General features: G+C 39.3%; 1 protein-coding gene across 1 annotated transcript in view; it reads right to left on the reverse strand.

Moving 5' to 3' along the window:
• Positions 1–4,550: 4,550 nt before the first annotated feature.
• Positions 4,551–22,185, reverse strand: part of LOC128355892 (zinc finger E-box-binding homeobox 2-like) — a 29,988-nt gene continuing 12,353 nt past the window's right edge. The window contains exons 2-8 of the mRNA XM_053316274.1: positions 11,530–11,817; positions 9,036–9,245; positions 7,774–7,967; positions 7,488–7,599; positions 5,697–7,210; positions 5,364–5,547; positions 4,551–5,179 (exon numbers count right to left, since the gene is read on the reverse strand). Coding sequence (XP_053172249.1) covers positions 4,551–5,179; positions 5,364–5,547; positions 5,697–7,210; positions 7,488–7,599; positions 7,774–7,967; positions 9,036–9,245; positions 11,530–11,817 — 3,131 coding nt within the window. The remainder of the gene's footprint in view (positions 5,180–5,363; positions 5,548–5,696; positions 7,211–7,487; positions 7,600–7,773; positions 7,968–9,035; positions 9,246–11,529; positions 11,818–22,185) is intronic.

Here is a 22,185-nt window from a genome sequence, read left to right on the forward strand (position 1 = left end):
TTTGATTTATTTTGTGATATTTGATCAGGATGTGTCTGTCAGGTTGTTTGTACGGAGCGATAGGTTGCGTGAGAGATAGAAGTGTGGAGGTATGCGAGCCTCAGAGACTCAGCGGGCGGAGGCATCCCCTGTGATTGGTGCAAATGCTGCTTTTAATAACAAAACAAAAGAGGAACTGGAAATGCATATGTTTAAAAAATGTGGATTTTCCCCAAACCCTTTCACTCTCTCACTCTGTGGCTTTGGTAATTTTATATTGACTGTGGGTTTGGCAGAAGACAAAAAAGAGCAGAAAAGGGGCACATGGGGGGGAAAGAGCTCATAGATTTTGCAAAGTTTTATTAGACGTATTTATTCATTTTTTATGTTCATTTTATTTCAAGTCATGTGAGGCTGCAGGGAGGGGCTAAAATGATGTGTAGCTGATTGATGTAGATTCGTCTGAACCTTTGATCATTGTGTGCATTTCCAAGGTTGTCCGTATGTTTGATTGACACAGAAATATTTTGTACTTAAACAGACAACCACACTTGTTTGTTTAATCCAAATGCATGTGTGCACAGTCATCAGTGCAATTACTCTAACTTGTATCTGAGTTTATGCATTTATCCCTCAGTCACTTGTGAAGTCTGCCAGAATCTTTAAGGTCTTTTGACAGCTGTGAGAGCCTCCTCATATTAGATTTAATGCTTCCATTCCATATTAACATCATGCAGGGAAAGTGTAAAATGCTGAAAAAAATGAATAAATCAATATTTCATAAAATATCTTTACTGTATGTTTTGTTCTTGCCAAATTCTGAAACTGAAGAGATTTTGTCTCAATAAAAAGCAAGTGGCATTAAACGGCTATAGACTGAGATCTGTTTTATTTCACTTGGTGTGACAGTGCTAATCACTCCCTAAAATGAAAGTCAGTCCATCAGAGACACAATCAAACATCCCTTCCACCTAATCAGCAGTCTGTTAGCAGCAAAAGTCAAACTTTATTACTTCATCTTTTAATGCTGCCCCTTTTTTCTTTTTTTTCTTTTGACTTATTCACTACATGCGGTTTAATGATGAGACTCAACCTATACTAATATATTACAAACAATGCAAAATGTGCCTCCGTATGATAAGATTTATAATCAAATCTGTAATAATTTCAAATGTAGACGAATGAGCTGAAGCACGGCAAACGTTTGGAGAAATTTGCTTACAACAACAGAATTTTTGATAGATGGACTGATGAAATGTAACAGGCTGACTTTAGTTCAAAACCATTTTGCATCTGTAGGTAGTTATTTTGTTTGCTGCAACACTGAAACGAAATGTTTCTGAGTATGTGTAAGTATTTATTAAATTCGTGAAAGTAAAAAGGATGACAAGGTTGTGAAATGTTTTCATATGTTCTATGGTATTTTTCCAAGTTACTCTAAAAAATTAGTTTATTTTTTATAGCCCTAGTTTCAATGAACCTTTTTAGAATATGCACTATGCAGTAATTTGCTCGGCAGCTCTATGTAAATCAATTTGTATGGTTTATTCTTGCAGGAAGAGATACCACTGTGACAGCATATGGCAAACAACTGCAACGTTGTGTTAACTTAAAACATTTAGATTTATCATTTGTCTTTTGTTAACTTGTGTATAATTAATTTCCTTGGGGCTCAGAGGAATTGATATGTCTTATATATGTGCACAAAAAAATCACACTTAAACTTTAACTTGATGGTAATCAGTGTATAGCTGTTTTTAAAGACACTTCAGCGAGGTGATGACTGACACAGGTGCCTACACCTCTGAGTAAAAGCTCTGTCTGCACACACCAGTAAAATGATCTTTAGCTGTGTTTGTTCTTTATAGCTTCATAGCCAGGTGTACTTGCTTTGTGGGACTGAGAATAAAACCAGCAAACTTTAAAATTCTCAGCACCCAAACTACCAGCGTGTTGCTCATCATAGGTGGGATTTGCAGCATGTTGCAAGTGATGCTGATGGCGGGACTGCTGTCTGACTGTGGTGACTGTTGTACACCACACCGTATATATGTCAAGCCAGTGCTCTGTTAAATGTCATCTTAGTCAGTCTTCTTATGGTCGAGCCCAAAACCAGCCGCGCAATTAGACCATTGTCATAACATCACCAATTGTTGGTGCAACAGCTGACTAAATGCTGTTGATCCATGGCACTGAGACATATCTAACCTGAGTCACCCAGCACAATTTGTTAATGTTATGGTTAGCCGATTGTTTACTCAACCTGCTGTTAACCTAAAGCTCAGTGGATCAAATATCTGCAGGGCTGCTCAACCCTTCATGCCACAGCCACATACACAGGTTCACAAGCACTCAACAGCCACCTCTGATGAATCATCTTGCAAATACACAATCCCACAAAAAAAGTTAGTGTAACAAAGCCATCTACAGATGAGTGGTGATGGAAGACTGTTTACCGTGATGGGAAACCAATGGGCCCTGGCCACAGCTGAGCTTCAAAACTGTCTTTTGCTGGCAGATGTTTATGTTTACACTGAAATGGTATTTGATAGTTTAAGAGTCACACTTTTGCTAAAGGGTCGTTTAAGGTCACTTCTGGTTTACTCTAATTCAGTTCAATCTAATTCAGTTACTTGTAGAAAATGTTTACAGCAGTTTACAACCTGCTAGTAAGATTGTAATTTTAAGTTTTATAAACCCTGCAGGATGAGATTATGAATCAGAACAAGAGAACACTTTGATATTTTTTAATTGTTCAAAAATCAATAAAATACAAGATTCAGGTGACAAAGTATGTACAATTTTATTACAAATATCCACAAACATGCAAAAAAATATAAAAAGTTAATACAAAAGTTGCATGGGTTCCAGTACAAAAGAAGAAATACTGCTTAATATAAAACGTGTGTAGAAACTGAGAGAAGGTAAGCAATTGTTGCCTGTTTTTTTGGCCCAGAAATAACAGGTAAGGAACTATGCAAGAGTAGGGTGGCAGTTGGCGTGTCACATATGCATATCTTTGGTGATAAACACACACAGACGCACACACACATACACACACACACACACACACACACACACACACACACACACACATTATGACCAAGAAGTGTCTTTGGCGCACGGTATGCATGAATGCTACAAGCTTAGTCACACCTCATGCACCACCGTCTTATCTCGTTGTACCAAGGCTTTGTCGGATTACTCACAGTGTCTGAGTACATCTAAGGCACTTTTCATGTTGACTACACCGCAGTCAAAAAGAGGAAGTTAAAACTGATGTATGTGTCCTGAGTCTTGACCCTCTCGCCACACCTCAACAGACAACCCAAAATGTGTGAAACATTATTGTTCCGGGGGGGGGGGGTGTGTGAAAACAGGTTGTAGCACATGTGAATTATTACAAGAAATAGCAGACATTTTAGCATTGAATGAAATAAAGCAGCTCCGTGTGATTATTACACAAACAGTGAGACAGTGCAAGTTTTATTTGCTCCCTCAGAGGAAAACCCCCAAGACTGACCTCATCTTTTTCCACTTTCAAACCCCACGCAGAAATGACTGTTCCCTAACAGCATGCAATGAAAAATGTGCAGTCCACTGCTTTTTGTTTAAAAAATAAATAATCACCCTCCAGTTTTGTCTCGAAGAAATTCTTGCTGTTTTGACAGCTTTCTTTAAACACTAAATAAACTGCTGATTAATTAAAGCGACTGAGCACCACAGTTAACCCAAAGAGACAATCTGATTGTACCTTCTGATTTCACAGCATAAATAACATAAATCCAAATAATTCTATATACTTGAGCACTTAGTGGCTTTGGGACAAAGTGATAGCTGCATGTGTTCTTTTCATGTAAAACATTATACATTGTTCATTTCCTAAAAGAGAGGTAAAGATTTGTAGCGAATAATACCACAGGATATTAAGAGGTGAATGTCACTTGCACTTACTGGAAGAATAAATAAAGTTTCAGAGCTATAGGCAAATCGGATGTATATGGCTGCGTCTGTAACCTTTCACCTCTGGTCTTGCATGACATGCTGCTTTGGTACTGCAGCACTCTACAAACAACTTCCTCAGCGCCTGATTTCTTAACCCACTTGCTGGTGTGCATCTACATGCATCTCACAGTACCAATATTTCAAATAAAGTAACTATTTTTTCTGCTGGATCTTGGATTTAAAATTTCTTCTTTGTTCAGAAATCTGCAGCAGCAAGCATCTAAAAAGTGAGATTTGATCTGAATGTATGACACAAAATCCAAACAGCCAAACCAAATGTTTTAGCTGTCCTGACACATGTTAAATAGCCTAAAAAACACTATAGATACATCAAGTCTATTTTGCATGATAAAATGAAATACTGTATTTTGTATAGTCAGATATATTTGGTTTGTATGGCTTGATCCATTTTAAGGTCATCTCTGCTTGGCAGTTCTGTGCATTTTTCATGGTGTAAAATTAGTTAAAAAAACATTTAAAAAAATCGTTGTTATATATAAGAGGAACAATCTATCAAATGTCTTAATATATACAGTATATGCATTGATTTGCCTATTTAAGTCACCCTAAGTTTTTATTCTGGGTAAATCTGTTATATCCAGGCTCAGTTCACATTTGTCCAAGTCTCCATTCTGGTCCTCAGTGTCTCGGTCCCAGAGGCTCTCTGAAATGTCAATATGGTGCCCTACATCACAACTGTTTCTTTCACTTTGCTCTCTGCTCTCTTCTCTCTGTAATTCTTGGTTGGGGTCACCTTTCACCTGCTCCCCTAACAAACTCACATTTGCCTCTTCCATATGACCATGACCTCCTGCCTCTTTATCTTCCTCATCTTCCTCCTCCTCTTTGAGGACCTCTGGAGGTCCATCCAGACTGCAGTCGCTGAGGAAAGAGTGTGGGGTTTGAGTGTCCTCCATGGACAGAGGGGTCTCTAGAGCCAGACGGCTTCCGAGGTTGATGCCTGCCCCTGGGGTGAGAGGCATGTCCTCATGGTCTTGGTCTGGATCCTGGTCTTTGCTGCAGTAAGCGTAGCGGTGGTTCATGTGCTGGGAGTAAGAGCCGGAGTGAGAGAAGCGCTTGCCGCACTTGTCACATTGGTAGGGTTTCTCTCCAGAGTGCAGCCGGCTGTGCTCGATAAGATGGTGCTTATGTTTGAAGGCCTTGTTGCAAATTTTGCACTCATGAGGACGCTTGCCTGTAATGAATACAGATTTTATTTTTAAATGTTAACATCTTATGAAAGAAAGAATGTGCAACATTTTTAAAATATTTTAAATTAACTAAAATCTCAGCAGGGTTTTAAACATTTGAAACATATATTTTAGAAATCTATACAGGAAATGGCACAAGCTAAATATGTTTGTGCACAAGCTACACACCTGTGTGCTCGTATTTGTGTCGGAGCAGAGAGCTGCTCTTCTGGAAGGTTTTTTCACAAATGTCACAAGCGTAGAGCCCCTCATCTGTCTTCTTCAGTCTCTTCCTCCCTGGCCCACCATCTCCGTCCAGCCCTTCATCCATCAGAGAGAGGTAGTCCAGAGCTCCACGGTGTAACACCTCACCCTGAAAAGAAAACATGAACATTTATATTACTATACAGTAAATTCTGCTTTAATTCTAATATTATACAACCTTATTCATTCATGAATTTCTTATTACCTTTGAAGCTGTCAGTATTTACACATCATATCTTAAAGAGAAGCTGTACTCACAATGAGAGCTTGTCTTTCCTGGTGGATCTTTTTCAGTGCAGCCTCTGGGTCTGTATCCATCATGAATGCCATCGGAGAGAGAAATCCAGGGCTGTTTGCTGGCTGGCTGAATGGAATAGATGTGATGCTGTCATGCCCTGAAAGCCCTAAACCAGACTGGTTGAAGATGGGAAATCCATTGTATAAAGAGCCTGGAAACAAAGGAGCTCCAGGCCTGCCGTACATCGGGTGATGATGAAGGGGTAGATTGGGTTGGGTTGGACTCAGTTGACGAAGCTGCTGGGTCCCGAGCTCTCTCCTCTCTGCTCTGGCCAAGTTGCCGTTGACAGTTTTGTGTTTAGCCTCTTGGTCTGTGATCAACTTGGGCAGTGAGAGGTCCAGAGGTTCGTTCTGTGCAGACCAGGGGCTGCCGATCTGGTTCTGAGGCGAGGAGAGTTCAGGAGGACAACTAGTGAGGTCGAGACAGACAGGAGAACCAAATCCTGAGGATGGAACTCTTCTTCTGGCTCGAGGTGATGACAGCTCTGAGGAATGGTTAATGGCCTGGCTGGGGCTGCCCTTTTCCTGGCTGGACCAGTACGTCCGTGAGGACAGAGGGTCGTGGCAAGGCTGAGGAGGAGAGTGCACTGCGACCAACAACTGCTGTGGTACAGACTGCCAGTGAGTCTTCTGTAATGGTGATTTGTTTCCAGGGAGACCGTTAGGTACCTCACTTGGTTTGCTGTTCTCAGGCTGCAGAGAAGATCTAGGGAAGAATAAAGGTGGCGATGGGTGGTCTTTGCTCCGAAGACCCGCAGGCACTTCCACTGCCTCGCGGTTAATCTTACAGAGGTAGCGTTCGTGCTGCAGGAGCACCGCCACGTTGGGGAAAAGTTGTGAGCACCAGCGACATGGCACTCCAAGCACACCCCTCTCCCCTTCTCCTGACCTCACTGTCTCACTTCTAGCACTCCCGTCAGTTGACACCTTCCTGTCAGGCCCTCCACCATTGTAAATCACCCTCCTTTCTTCCATTGCGGATCCTCCTGCTCTATCAATTTCCTCATCTTTCTTCACCTCCCTGTGAAGCATCTCCTGCAGCATCTGCTCAAATGTCCCAGAGTGGAGATATGGCAGTAGGGTGGTCCCTTTTAGGATACTGCTCCTCATGGAGAACTCTGCTGACGGGTCCCAAAGACGAGCCAGGTCTGACGCTCTGGGGAATCCTGTGGGGTTCTGGTTGGGGTCCTGCAGAGAAAGCTGGTGAGGCAATGGCCTGGCATTATCTTGGGTAAGTGAAGTCAATGAACAGCCCTTGTCATTACTGTTTCTCCCCCCGCCTGCAGAGGGAGATGTTGGAAATGAGTGATGGTAGGAGCTTTGGCTATGTCCATTAAATGCGCCGTTGGTCCCTCCTGTACTTCCCCCTCCATTTCCTCCACCACTGAGGCACTTTTTGCTGCTTAAGTGGGAGCTGTAAGAGCCAGAGTGTGAGAAGCGTTTCTTGCAGTTGGAGCACTCATAAGGTTTCTCACCTAAAGGATGAAACCGAGAGGACATTAGTCAAAGAAGGCCAAGAGTAGGTTGTAAATACCGCACATAAATGTGCGTGGGTGTGATCTTATCCTCTTTTTCATAATTCTCTTTTCCTGTCATAAGTTATTTTTACTTGTTGTCTGTCTCCATGACAAACTGTTTCATCAATCATAGCATATACAACTGACACACAAAAGTGAGGGGTTAGTCATACTGTGAAAACAATAGCTATAATTGATGGGTGACTACAACTATTTTGATGTTATTCTGTCTCACCGCTGTGGATGCGAAGATGCTCTTTGAGGTGGTGTTTGTACTTGAACGCTTTCCCACACTGCAGACATTTGAACTTCCTGGTCTCAATGCCTTGATCCAAAGAGATGGCATTCTAGGAAGATAGGACATTGTTATTTGTTTCACACTTTAACAGATTCAGGGAGCAATTACAGGGATGGTGGAGAAGTGTGGGTGTCACTGTAAATATGGAGTTATACACTAACTCAATATGAAAATTATACAATTATGAGTTTTGAGTTTTTCTTGCTTTCTGAGTATATCTCACCTTGTCCTGCACTTGGTTGTGAAGTGCCAGGTGCCGCTCCATCTGTGCCCTAAGGGTGGCAGTGTATCCACAGAGCGGACAAACCATGTGGCCCCCCTCCCTTTCCTGACAGTACTTGATGTGGTCCCTCAGAGAGGCTCCTCGCTGGTACATCCTGTGACAGAACGGACAGGCCTGCTGACTCCTCCCTGCATCTGGAGCACACATATCCAGAGAGAGGTGACATTTTTAAAAAGGAACTGTGGAAATGATCACTGCATTCATTACATGTATCCATCTACAGTATATATACATTTTCTAAATTGTTGATCCCGTTCAGGGATATTGAGGTAAAACCTATCCCAGCATGCATTGGGAAAGATACAGGGCACATCCTCGATAGGTTGCCAGCCTATCACACGTCATAACACATATAGAGAAGAAACCACTTTACTTAACTCACTTTTCATTTAAATATAATTACAGTAAACTGTATTTAAAAAATAAAATCCATTGTTGACTTTTTACAGACCAAAACAGAAAAACAATTTAAACATTGCATTTTAAAAAGTTCTGCCTTCATCATATAGGTTGCATACTGATCTAGAAAGCTGGACACAACCGAAATAACATCATACTGACATAAGAATGAAATATATCTACTATCATGTCTCAGACTCTCGAGACCCAAGTTAAATTTTAGCTCAGCTCATCAGTCTTTTTTTAATTCCCTATTTATACCCTAACCCTAACCCTAACCCTTGTCTGAAAATATTAGAGCATTACTATGTTTTTTTGTAGTTGTATTTAACCTGCTGACAGAACTATAATGTAATATATTGTTTGAATTTAATTAATTGTACATGTATTTATATTGTGACATTTAAATAAATAATCTAACTAACTACATATGACATACTTTTTTATGAACTCAATATATTTTATATCAAATGTTGAACAAGAAAAATATTATTGTGTAAATATATAACAACAAACTACTGTAAAGAGTATGTTCATGAAGTGCTGGAACATAAATGTGTGAATATGTTGGCCTCTCTCAAACTCTGATAACAGCTCTGGTCAAACCATTTGCAGTTGATAAACTGGTGTGTTATGCGCGGTCTTCATTTTCCTTTACATTTTCTCAGAATGACATTCTGACAATCTGATATGCACTTTATCACCACTATTTACTGTCAGTTGAGCGATTCACCAGAACAAACAGGGGAAACCTTTCATTATGCAGACTTACTGATTTTCTATTCACTATCATTAGAACCTACCTGCTCTTTCAGGTGAGCGGTGCTGAGCTCCTGGTGACCAGATGGCGGGTGGCAGCTCGTCGTGCCTGCTGCCGGGGTGGTACATGGCTGCCGTACCATTATGGGCCAGATGGTCCAAGAGACTGGCAGAGGTAGAGGCCTTCCTCAACTGGGCCAGGAGTTCATAGTGAGCCAGGTCCTCAAATGCATTCTGGGAGTCCGAGGTCTTACCTGGGAACAGAGAAATTTTTTTACATAAAATACTGATGCATATATACGAATTATTCATTACATTAGCAGGAAAATATAATCTCTACATATCAACTCTAACCAGCTCTTTCTATCAGATTCTTCTTTTTATTATTTAACCTGATAAGTCTTTGAGATTGGCTGAGAAGGAAGAACATGAACTCCATATGAATGTGATGAATACAACACAGACAAGAGCAGGCTAAGAAAAACACACACAGCATTCATTGTAGATGCAGATTAATGTGTGGAATTTCCATGTGACTGTTTGTAGATTGTTGTTTAGCAGCCTTTTGAATTTAACCTTTTAGAACTGTTCTCGTGTGTGTCAGTGTGGTTGAAACTGAAAACGTGACAATTACATTTTCATGTTCTATATGTTTAACATACATTTGCATATATACTGTATAGTGTGAATGTATGTATGTCATGCTTTGTTTATATGCTTTTATGTGCAAAGACTGTTAATAGAGTGTGATACTATAAATATCAAGGTTAATTAAAAACGTACTTTCAGAGTCCATATTGCCATATTGACTTCTTGTTATCAAAGCTGTGATTGAACTCAGGCTTTCTTTTTAAAAATACATTTTATTTTTCTTTATTTCCAAGAAAAAGAATTGTTTAAGCAGTTTTCCTCTCTGTATTGGGTTATGGGGATGTTATTTATTGGCAGGTGGCCACTCTCAAAGATGCAGTATACCACTCCATATTAAAATTAATTACTGGAGATAGTTACTGGACACACCATTGTCTTCTTTACCAAAAAACAGGTCAGTCTGCTCTATCAGAGAGGAGAGATCAGCATTTGTTCTTATTTATTTATAAAGCTGTGCTTTCTTGGAACGCTGGTAGCTGTTGTACCCGCTCAGAGACATGGCTCACCCTCATACAGAGTTAGGTCTGCTTTCTGTTACTGTGCCCCACATACTTGGAATATGCCTCAGAAAAACTTTAAGATGACCTCATTAACACAGCTGAGACAATTCTAAGTTGTTTTTTTTGCTAATTTTGTGAATTGTTATTGTTATTAGTTTTGAATCTTTTAATTGCTGTTATTATTTTACTTATTTATTTGTCTCATTGTCAATTCCTGCACTTTAACCTTTTAACATTATTTTCTGTAGCCATGCATTCTTCCTTCATTGCTGCCTCCCAGCTTTCTTTGGTGATTTGCGTTGTGTCTGCTCTTACTGTATGTCTGTACCTCGGCACCACTGTAAATTAGTTTTCTCCCTCAATGTGTTTTCCAAGGATTTAAATAAATAAATGAATTAATTAAATAAATGTGTGTACAATGTACAGTATGTGTGCAGCGAGAGTGGGGATACATTGTAAAGTGACACTGTGAAACTGAATCTAATGGGACTAAATTGTTTACTCAAAGACAGACAGATAAAACAATAAATTCTGGGAACTAGTTGGCCAGATATAAAAACAATATTTTAAGAATTCTTTCTGCCCTTAAGTGCAGTGACAGGCAGAGAAAGAAAGCCACAGATGTACGTGAAGAAGAGGGGGCGCCTCCTATCTCAACTCAAGCCAGTCAGCTTTGCTTACAGCGACTTTGAGGAAGATTTTTCAAATCTTTGCAGATGTTGGCATATTTTGAGCTGTTTTTTATGTGGTGAAGGGAAGAGCCTATGTGGTTGAGTGTTGTAAAAACTCAGCTTTGCCTTCATCAGGCAAGGCCAAATCACGCGAGGCGAGGGAGCTAAGTGATTGTTAGTAGGCAAGCCGCGTGAGCCTTTGATCTCTCCTAAATAAAAGGGAAAGCCTCACGTCGCGCAGTGCTGATTTCAGTACCGTAACGTCACCTCTTTGATGCATGGAAATATTGTGACATTGTGTGGGATGAGTTCTTTTGTCATGCTTTCAGAAGGCTGCCTTTTCAAAGAGAACAGTGAAAAAAGGAACAGCTTGTAGGGAAGGCATGGTTTCACAAGGAGCTGATATGAAGGTGTATCTAGAGGGCTTTGAAAAGCATCATGAAACTGGAGGGGGTCTTGCATCAGAAAAACAGTGTAAATGTGTTTACACATACTGTAGTGTCCAACACAGCAGTCTTATTGAACTGTCTTACTGTACTGTAGTTTACAGTATACAGTTACTATTTGCTTTCCTGTGCAGGCTATCTACAGGGACAGAAACAGGACTACTGAGTACTTTAGAAAAACAGTGCTGTACTTAAAATAGCATTTAGTTATATAGCAACAGTTTTCAAACAAGACAGAGGTATAGTTTGTTTTGTAAGGATCTAACTTACAGTACATCCTCATGGGTTCCTGATCTCCCTCTCTGTCGGTGGCGGAGACAGCGGTCCCGTCTTCCGTGACCTCAGTCTCTGGCTCCACCTGCGCCCAGTAGTTCCTGCTGCCAGGGCTCAGGCTCTGCGGCCGTGTGGACTGAGAAGGGCTGCCAGGCTCCTCCGTCCCCTCGCTGGGCGTCAGGCTCGTCTTGTCCAGGCTCTCCTGGCAGTCCTGGGGCTCCAGGCTCCACAGGCCCACCTCATCCTCCCCCTCAGACCCCAGTGAACTCACTTGCTCAGCATCCACTGTGAGAAGGGAGAAGCGAAAAAAAGTTGAGGAGAGAGAAAAGAGTCTGACTCCACCTGATGAATGAGGTTTAAACGTGAGTCTGCTCATCAGCGACGTACCCCTTTGCAATGTTAGATTGTATCCTCAAATGAGTTTAAAATAACATCTTATGAACATGTGTCTTACATCCACATTTAACATCAGATGCCAATTAATATTTTGTGGTTTTTGATGGCATTTAGTGGGCAGAGCTATAGATTTGGAACAATGGAATCCAGACTCAGTGCTACATTATTGCAAAAAAGAAAAGACAAGAAAGAAAACATCAGGAACTGAAACCAAAGCGGGGAAAAACACAACCAGAAATTCAAAAAAAAATGTTTTGTAAATTCTTACTTGTTGTTTGAAGTCAGAAAAAGAAGCAACTGCATTACTATTTGTTTTCAGTTTTGTATGCATTTATATTTGTTGTAGCTGTGTTCCTCCGTAAGCAAGAGTAATTAAAGCTTCATGTGAAGTTGTTCAGTGTTCTTCTTATCATGAAATTTTACATATGGCTTTTAAGTGTTCAAAATATTCAGTATGCAACATTAAAAAATGATGCAACAGAAGTTCATAACTGCAAGAGGAGGGTTCATATTGGAAATTATGACATTTCAAATATTTTACAGACTACAAAAACTACAAAAAGGAAATATAACGTATTAATAGCAGTGGTCTCTGGTTCATTTCAGCTCAGCTTTCAAAGGGAAAGCTTTACTCGGTTAGTACTGAGTGAAGTGTAGCTCTTATTTTCAGATTGACTTAACAAAATACATTTTAAAATACATTTTAAAATGGTATTAAGAATATCTAATTAAGGTCAGAGCTATTTTGGTGATTGAACTTCAACAAATCATTTTGTCTAATCTAATTATTTTGTCATATTTTTAAAATCAATCTCTTCCAACTTTCTTTATGTTAAATAAGTCTTAAATCCTAAAGAACATAACGTGTTGAAAAATAATTTTATGTCTAAATTTATGTTTTTAGGAAATATGCAACTTGTACAAATCATTTATAAGAATGCAGCAGGGATGTAGTACGGCAATAAGAAGACATATAAATCAAATATTGAAATTTAAAAGTATACCCTCGGTGGTGCCCAGACTAGAGTAGAAGTTGAAAGGCGCATTACTTTTTCCCATGGCAAAGACAATATATAACAATCACAAACACATGCCTGGGATTTCAGCTGTAGACTCTTATTTCCAAGGCTTTTTTGAGGACTCTCTGTTTTCTTTTCACTGATTGGCAATATCTAATCACAACCAAGTAATGACCATTTAAGAACACAAGTAGACTCCTTGCCAGCGCCTTTGAAATACATCATCAGAAAAAGCCAAAATGCTGTCGAGGGGGTAAAATGGACTATGCCAACATACAAAGAGCCAACTCTTCTTATCGTGTTGTTGTGAATATAAAGTTTCTGATCGGTATATGATAAAGGTCGTAAGACAACATCTTCGTCATACTTCTTGTTTGTTTTGAATAAATTTGGCCGTGACAGAATGTTGTGCCTCTTTTCACCACATCAGAGTGAAAATAAGGTTTCATAGCTCATTCAATTTCACCAAACGCAAACAAAGTTTAATCACATAACTGTCAAAACAACACAAAGTCACTCTTGAAAGATTTTAAATTTAGTTAGAGATGATCCAACTACACCCTTACTGGCTGGTGGAGACAATTATTGATGAGAATTTTGCTCTTAAACCCTCTGCACACAGTTACAGCAACTCACAGTGATAAAAGAAAGTAATTGCAGTGGGGTAGGGGGGGGGGTGGTGGTGGGTGGGGGCATTGATGAGACACATACAGATAATACACACACTCACCCTGTTACGGGAAGAGAAAAAGGGAACCCAGAGATGTACAGGGGGGCCGCCCGCAACACACACCTAAAGCACTTCGCTTGAACAATTTACACATATTCTGCTGATGAGCCTGTTGCTAATCTCTAAATGTAACGCCTACATATGTATCTGTTTGTATCAGCAAGTTGTATGTAGTGCCCCTACTTGATTACGCCCCTGTTAAAACTTAGCACATGCAAAACTCTGATTCACCCGGGGGCCAGTAACAAAGCCTCTGCTCTGTGCAGTGCTGCTCTGCTTACATGAGGAAGAATGACTTGTTCTTATGGGGGATGAAATTGGTCATCAAATGTGCTTCTCTACAGCAGGCAGCTATGAAGTTATATGATGTAGTTGAGGTCGACCTATGAGCCCTGCAGGAGTTTCCTGGGATGATAGGACATACCACTGAGCCCAAAAAGAGAAAAATCTGGTCCAGATTAGCGTCAAATTGGCTCTAATTTTCCCTCCCATGACAGTGAGTGACACTGAGCCTATATGCGCTGTCATTAAAGCAGCGCCATGCTGGGATGGCTTTCATTATCTGGCCCGTTGATTTATTTATTTGGATAGCAATAGCATCCTTCAAATAAGTCTTTTTTTTTGTTGGAGCAGGACAGCTAAATCTTTGAACAGCGCAGGAGGTTTGCGATTGCCTGCAAATAGAGACTGTGTGTCAAGGTACAAAGGAGTTTAAGAGAGATGAATTCATGCAATGTGAGCCCTTTAAGAATGTGTAATTTGTTGGAAGACACTGAACACACAGCACAGCACAGTAGAAAACAGGAGTGCTATTTTGCATGCACTGTAGTGTGCGTGGGAAGAACGTGACTCATATCCAGAGAGTGTTAACCGAACTGTGCTGCATCATGCTTGACAATGTTGATCACTAGGTCTACTGGGGACTCTTTTTGATGGTTTGTGTTCAAATTAAACAGTGCAGCACTATTTTAATCTGTCTGTCGCTTTCCCGAACTGACAGTGACTGAAGATTGCAAAGATTGACAGCCTTCCTGCCAGAAACAAATCTACATTTATAGCCTAAGACACTAGTCAGAAATTCAGAATTTCATTTTGATAAATCATATTATTGTTCTTGTTATCTGGAACATAAAAAAGGCTTGTGATTCATCATTGATCTAATCTGAAGTTTAACAAATGATGACCTTTATAAGACAGATAGCAAGATGAATAATGTCTGAATATTTCCATGTGCAAAAATGTGTGTGTGGCATGCAAAACTACATTTTACCACATTAAAATGTAGACCACAATAAAAAAAAGTCAAGATAAAGGGGAAAAAATCATCTCAACATTTCTTTTACACTAGTTCACAACAGCAGAGAGATAGTTTCAGTGCTAGTCTGATTCTGCACTGTTTATATCCCAGAGGGCATCTACTGTACAGCAACACGCTAAGCTGCAGTTTATTTTACGATGCACACATGTGATCTGCTATTGGCTTAGTAATTATGTGGCCAAATGGTAAGCACGCAATAATTACCTAGAAATTACCTTGTTTGTTTCTTTTGGTTTTAAACGGCAACAAACAAGGCCAGGCCTCATTTACCGCATAATGTAATCGTTACTGTTCTGTTCATTTTTACAATTCACAATCTTTACATACACGGCATAATAATGGTAAAGAAATTGTATCAATAGTTAATAGATTATTATTTATCAAATAGTTTAACAACTACCCAATTAATAGCTTTGGGAGCTGACAGAAATACTACCAACATCCCACATCCAAACTAAAACTTCTACATAAAAATGTAATTAAATGTGTTAGAAATATTTTGTCTGAATTTAATATGAATGCGTATAGTTCTTGTTATACACACATAATTAGAACCAATTAAAATAGATCATAGCATACTGTAAAAAATACAGTATGCTATGCTACAGAATATTACATAAATGTACAATATGTAGAGTATGAAATCAAATAGGTATTTTATGATCTATGTTTTATCTATAATAAAAACGCATTTCTCGTTCTATTTTTTTTTGTCATCACTTTTTAATATAATATATAGTTTTATATCATATCACTTTCCAAACTTTTAAATCAAATAAATATTTGTTTTTTCCCATTTTCCAGATGAAATAATATCAGTGTTGCTCTTCATGACATAATGCACAAGTTTGATATGACAAATATACAAATTCCACACTACAGTGACATTTCATCATTTTATACGACACAACATGTACGTGGTAAAAATGTCAGAGACAAGAAGTGACACAGTCAGCTGAATACACTGAGGCATAATTAAAACCTGATCCAACACATTTTGGTAAAATAATTCTTATTGATATAAAAATAAATACATATACCTTACATACTTTATATAGTTTCAGTTAGTACTTGAAATCATGCCTCTCCAATGCTGTTAAAACTGTGACGTGTCAGAAGACACGGTTTCACACACAACACTTACTATTTTGAAATCAATAAATTACCACATGAGAGTCATGGACACCCACACACTAAACAAAAAGCTAGCGCAGGAAAATGTTTGTACTGTCATTTTACAATACCTATGAGAGCAGTTCAGAGACGAGGTAATCCATGTTCATCTGTAGATCACACTCATGTCGACATAGTGACTACTCCTTTAAATATATCTCAGAAATCCAAAATGTCATTTAGAAAGGTATCAGTGTGTCGGCTCTCCAATTCATACCTGCTGACTGACATTCGTACAATGAGTCAGGGGAGGACCACAACCAAGAACAAACACCTCCCACCTGATATCCTTCATCTTAGAAGCAACTCACGCTCTCTCTATCTCACAGAGTGATTCTTGCTTTTGACTCTGGCACCTTGGCCTGCTTTGGTTTAGTTTGGTTTGACCTGCCCTAACAACACTCAGAGTGAGAAAAAGCACATGCCCACGTGTAGTTTGTGCTTTATCTACCTGCTTTTGTTATTGCAAATGCACTAAATACATAATGAACACACTATCACTCACTGAAAACAGGTATCATTTCAAAATGTTGTCATCTCTAACATCATAGTAGAGTGTATGATATTAATAATATTTCAAAGTGAATTTAATTTACTGAAAACCTATTCCTAAATTTTCCCCTGGGTGGTTACCTCACTTTGGAATGCAACTCTTAATTTCAATTTATCCAAATGTTTTATAGATTATATCATGAATGCTGACAGCAAATTGAGGATTAAATGCTCTAAATTACATGTTAACCAATAGGAATGGTGGTAATGCGATGTTTTGCAGCAATTTTATTGCATTTTTGTGGTCAGAGAGGAGGAAGTGCAAACATTCTTGTCTAATGATGGTGAAAATAACCACAAACACATTGATATGAAAGACTAAGTCAGTCAAGTTTTCATTCAATTGATTACAGTCATTTCTTTGCTGGTTGGCAATGAGCCACAAACAAACAAACAAAAAGAAGCAGAAAATGGTTGTTGGTGTGAATAAATGAGACTAAAACTGTGACCCTGAAATGGGGATTGTAAAAGTCACATTAGTGTTGAGATGGAGATGGTAAAATGTCATGTGTGGTGCAGTATATGATTTGCGTTGTTGCAGTGTGTATGTATGGTATACAATGTTGTGGTGTGTCTGTGTCTGTAAGAGAAAGGTGGTGACAAGACAAGAGTGAGACTGAGAGTTGCAGAGACACTGCTGCATGAAGAACACAGTACTGAGCACAAACTACACTGAGAGCAAAGAAAGAAAGAAAAAGAGAGACAACATAGAGACAGTGGGATTGGGGGATTAGAAGACAAAAAGGATGAAAGAGACAGAAAGCAACAGTGTCGAACTGTCCCTGACACAAATCCTCCAAGTGATGTTGAACTGTGAAAAACATGCTACAAAGGGAAATTCCCTCAACACACAGTCGCACATACAGATACAAACTAGGGTATAGAGAAATACAGAAAGCAAACAAACTTGTATTGTCGGCACAAACGGGGAGCAACGCTGGCTTGCTGCTGCAGAGGACTACAGCAGGATCAAACCCAGTAAAGAAGTACATGACAATAATTGTGTGTGTGAGTGTACACGATGCTCCAAGAATATCTGAGTGAGAGATAGTAAAGTTAAAGCTCATGCGGTACCACAGCAGCAAAGTCACGGCTCCGTGCCTTTAGATGTCCCACTCATTAGGAGACACCGCCCTGTCAGAGCATTTATACCACCACCACAGAATGTGTAGCCGAGGGGGAACATCTGCACTGTGAGAGACGTAGAAGTGCGCAGAACAATCAGCTCAAGAAATAAACACCAAGCCAATTTCCTCATATTGATTACGACTCTGCAAAGACAAGAGCTCGTGCAACAGCAGCGTAAATTTTGCACAATAAGCAGTGATCTCTAAATTGACAACAAACACCGTATTGAAACTATTTCGTCTTTGTTCAATGTGGCTTTTAATGATTCTGCTCAATTAGGGCCCTTGTGACATAAAAACAGAACCCCTTTTGGCATTTTATTAGCTTCAAAGCCACTGAGCCATTCACTGATACAACTCACAAAGTTGATTTGTCAACGAGTTGTGCTTTTAGTGTGACTGTGCGCTAGTGTTAGTTTCATTATTCACATATGAGCTCTCACAACGATTTCAGAAGGGCCTCTGCAAATCAAAGCACAGCCCCAAGACACCAACTGTAACATGCTCTGGTCTTGTGTATAGCTGCCATGGCTGCTCTGAAAGGGCCCAGGCATCTGAAAATCAATTGATATCAGTATTACTGATCTGTTATTCTTTATCTACATGTCACATCACTGCACCAGACACTGAACCACATCTACTTAGTTGGAAACCTGCTTTCATTTGACCTTGAAAAACACCAACAGATTAAACCAACAGCAAACAAGCTGAAATAACTTAGAACAAAACCACCAAACATAGTTAACAAAGCTGTAACTTACTGTACAGTCCGTGTGCTGCCGGACAAACTAATCAACCTCATGTAGAGACTGAGAGGATAATGTCTTGTCTGTTATTGTCTTCATCTTTCACCTTCAATCCTAGACTTTTTTTTTTTTCATCTGATAGGCCTAATCTCCTCCTACTCATTTTGCACTTCACCCATGCATGCTACACATCTTTGCTTAGCTTTGGTGTTCTCTGAGTACAGAATGCATGAATTCACTTAATGAAGATTATAGGACAGTTTCATTTGCCGCACATGTGGGACTTCTAACTACATGTATTATATTGAAATCAAAATGTTTCTGGTGCCAACATTTTTCTGCTGTGTCGCAAAGATGCTGTGACAGAGTGTTAAACACAAATTCATTTTAACTCTTGTTGCTATTTTCTTGAGAGTTGTGTGTTCTGTGTTTTTAAATGTATTACCATGACTAAACATACACTCAACAGCATTTTCTGTGTTTATATGCCGGCGTGTGTTAATGTGTTTGAGAGAGAGACACAGAAACAACAAAAGAAAAATGAGTAGTGAGAGTGAACATGAACATGGACAGGAAAAGAGTCCCAAATTACTTGTGGCCTAGACCAGTAATCACACCACAAAGGTGCACACGTGCATATGTGCTGGTGAGGTGTGAGAACTGTGAATTGTGACTCAATTGGAGCTACGGTGTACAAAACTGCATATACAGACACACATGGAGAGGTGGCGTGAAGAAGGAGAAACATGCTCGCAGGGTATACTTTCATACCCTCTTGTAGATTCCCACCCAAGCTCTATATTCTTAGATTGTGGTGAGTCAACTCTATAACAACCATGAAATATTTTTGTAGCCTATAATGATGTTAACTTACACATAGTTGATATCTGCCTCCACAGGAACTTCAAAATGAACAGTTTTGAATTTTCAGGTCGATCATAAAGAGACAATGACACATTACTCATAACTAGATTATCATTCAGTGTGTACTTATAATAACGGTTATCTTTTACAGAGGATAAAGTGCTGTTTTAATATATTCAGTATTTTACTAAAGGTGATCACCAAAAACAAACCACAGGGTTAAAAACGGATGAGCACTTCAGTCTCATTTTTATGGGTTCTTTTGTTTTCAATGACAGCTGAAAACAGAAAAGAGTAGGAGTGAAATGAAAAAGAACAGTGACCACAGTTAAAATTCAATTTGAGAAAGTTTTCTCTATGACTAGGGTCAGCCCCCGTTTCTTTACCTAACTGCTATGTGGTATAGTGCGAAAATGAGGACTGCTGAAACGACAAAAAAAGATGTACTGCTCTGACAATAACACCTGCTACCGCTTGCTGTTTACCAAACAGGATTAATAATTTGTATGCACAAAAAAATGCAGCAATCAGTTTTTCTTTCTGCAGAAGTGAGGCAAGGTGTGAGTGAAGAGGTGTGCAAAGAGCCTATGTGGTTGTCTTCTTCCTTTAGTGGTTTCCTGTATGCTGCTGCCTACATGTTTGCCACCATGTTTACCTGTCCTGTAGACCACCACTGTGACATTTATCAAATGATTTCACCTTTTTTTACTGCGGCCTTTACCTTCAAAGCAGTGTGACTTCTGTTGAAGTGCTACTTTCTGAACAGTGGCACAATAGCCTCTACAGTAACAAGTTAGAAGGATAATGAATTAAACTGTTCTGCTGTCACAAATTGCAAAGATACAGCCAGTTTATGTAAAAACTACTTTTAAGATAATTTGATATTTAGTTCAATTTTCTAAACAAATTCAAACTATTTATGAATCTTCTAGTTTTTCTATCAGAAATATAACATTCAGAACATTCACACAGTTTTCTACAATCATGATTACTTACCGCCCTTGATCTCATGTATTATCTCCTTCTCGCTTCCTTATTACACAGCTTTCATAAAATGTCACACTTAAACTTAGAAACATTACCAACATCATTCTGGACTTCCCTACTATGTCGTGCTGGGTTGTATCACTTGAGTCATTTACCGTGTCAGTGACTCACCGGTAGTGACAAATTGGCCTAACTACTGTATGTATGATGTGTATGAGAGTTGGTGTGTGTACATATGCATCACTCATGTTTGAGTTTGCATCCATGGCCTGTACGCATCTGGTGCACTGAAACCAGGGCTGACGTTGGTGAGAAAGGTTAGCTCGGTAAGAGGAACACGTTATTTCGAGTTGGCCCTCCGCCTCCCCCTGTGGCCCGCACTGGTTTCCGTGCAGCGAGGGATCGGTGCTGGAATGCAGTAACGGTCACAGAGGGACCCACGCACTCACCACACCGTGAATCAAAACCCAAACTCCACTTCATTAGGCTCCTGTCATTGCAAAGACTCTCACACCACTCTATAAATACCCCTGTCTCCCCCCTCCAAATTTGTTTTCCCTCTTTTTTCTTTACACATGAAAATGCTCAGGGACTGTTCCAGCTTTCTGATGTGGCTCTTTATTTTGTACGTTGGCGCAAGAAACCACACAATAGTGGCTCCTTTAGAATATTAAAACATTCTCTGACGGAGCACAAAGGTTCTGAAGTTTTTTAATAGGGGTGCACGCTAAATAAAACTTCTCTTTGAGCTTAACAGCTATACAATGTGGGATTTGGTTAGTTCAACTAGAGCTGCAACTTTCAGTTACTCTCTACGGGAGATTTGTTTTGAGGGGAAAACAAATATGCCTGGTATCCCACTGACTTTGTCTACTTTAAACATCTGTATATAAGATCTGTTCGAGGTGTTCTGCGTGATGTGGTGTGGTGTTCTTGAAAAGGACAATTAACTGTATTAAATCCTAAAATGTCTCAATCTAACCACTCAAAGCAGCTTTAAAATACAAGATACAGAAATCCCCTTATAATGAATTGTGAGGAACCCATTAAGATTTTAATTAACATTCAAATTTCAGTTCTCAAAGCAGACTATATGAAGGTATTGTCAACACATGCTTGTAGAAAAATAACTCAACTCCTATTATGTCTCTTACTACTACCGCCACTTACAACATTAATAATCTTGCCCTGTTATTCCTCTACATCTACTATTAAAAATAAAAAAATAAAGTCAGACAAGTGTTTTGGTAGTTAGCACAGAACATGAAATGATACTGATAGACAATAATCTACTGATGCTCAGCTCAGAAGACATTCAATACATGTATAAGGTATGAAATGTAACTTTATAATATTACAAAAGATTTTGTTTTTGTCGTGATAAATGTTGTTTTAATTGACACAGCCTGTAGATGAGACTTGGCAGTCAGTTCCTGCCTGGTTAACATACAGACGGGGCGCCATCCTCTGGCGCATGTTGACATTACATTCTCCATCTGAGAGATGGTGCTACTCGAAACTTTTCCAGTGACCACATGTGACCTCAAAGACTTAGAAACAGAGAAAAATCGCCTTTCTAATGTGTTGCTCTCCTGTTATCATCTTTACTTTGCACACGCCATTTACTTTCTCTCTCTCTCTTTGTCCCTTCTGCGCTGTCTCTCTGCTTTCTTTTGTCACTTTGCCTTTTTAGCATGCACACATAAGAGATACAGAGAGAAAAAAAGAGGAAGACACACTA

Source organism: Scomber japonicus, chromosome 3 (genome assembly GCF_027409825.1).
Source record: "Scomber japonicus isolate fScoJap1 chromosome 3, fScoJap1.pri, whole genome shotgun sequence".
Taxonomy (NCBI): domain Eukaryota; kingdom Metazoa; phylum Chordata; class Actinopteri; order Scombriformes; family Scombridae; genus Scomber; species Scomber japonicus.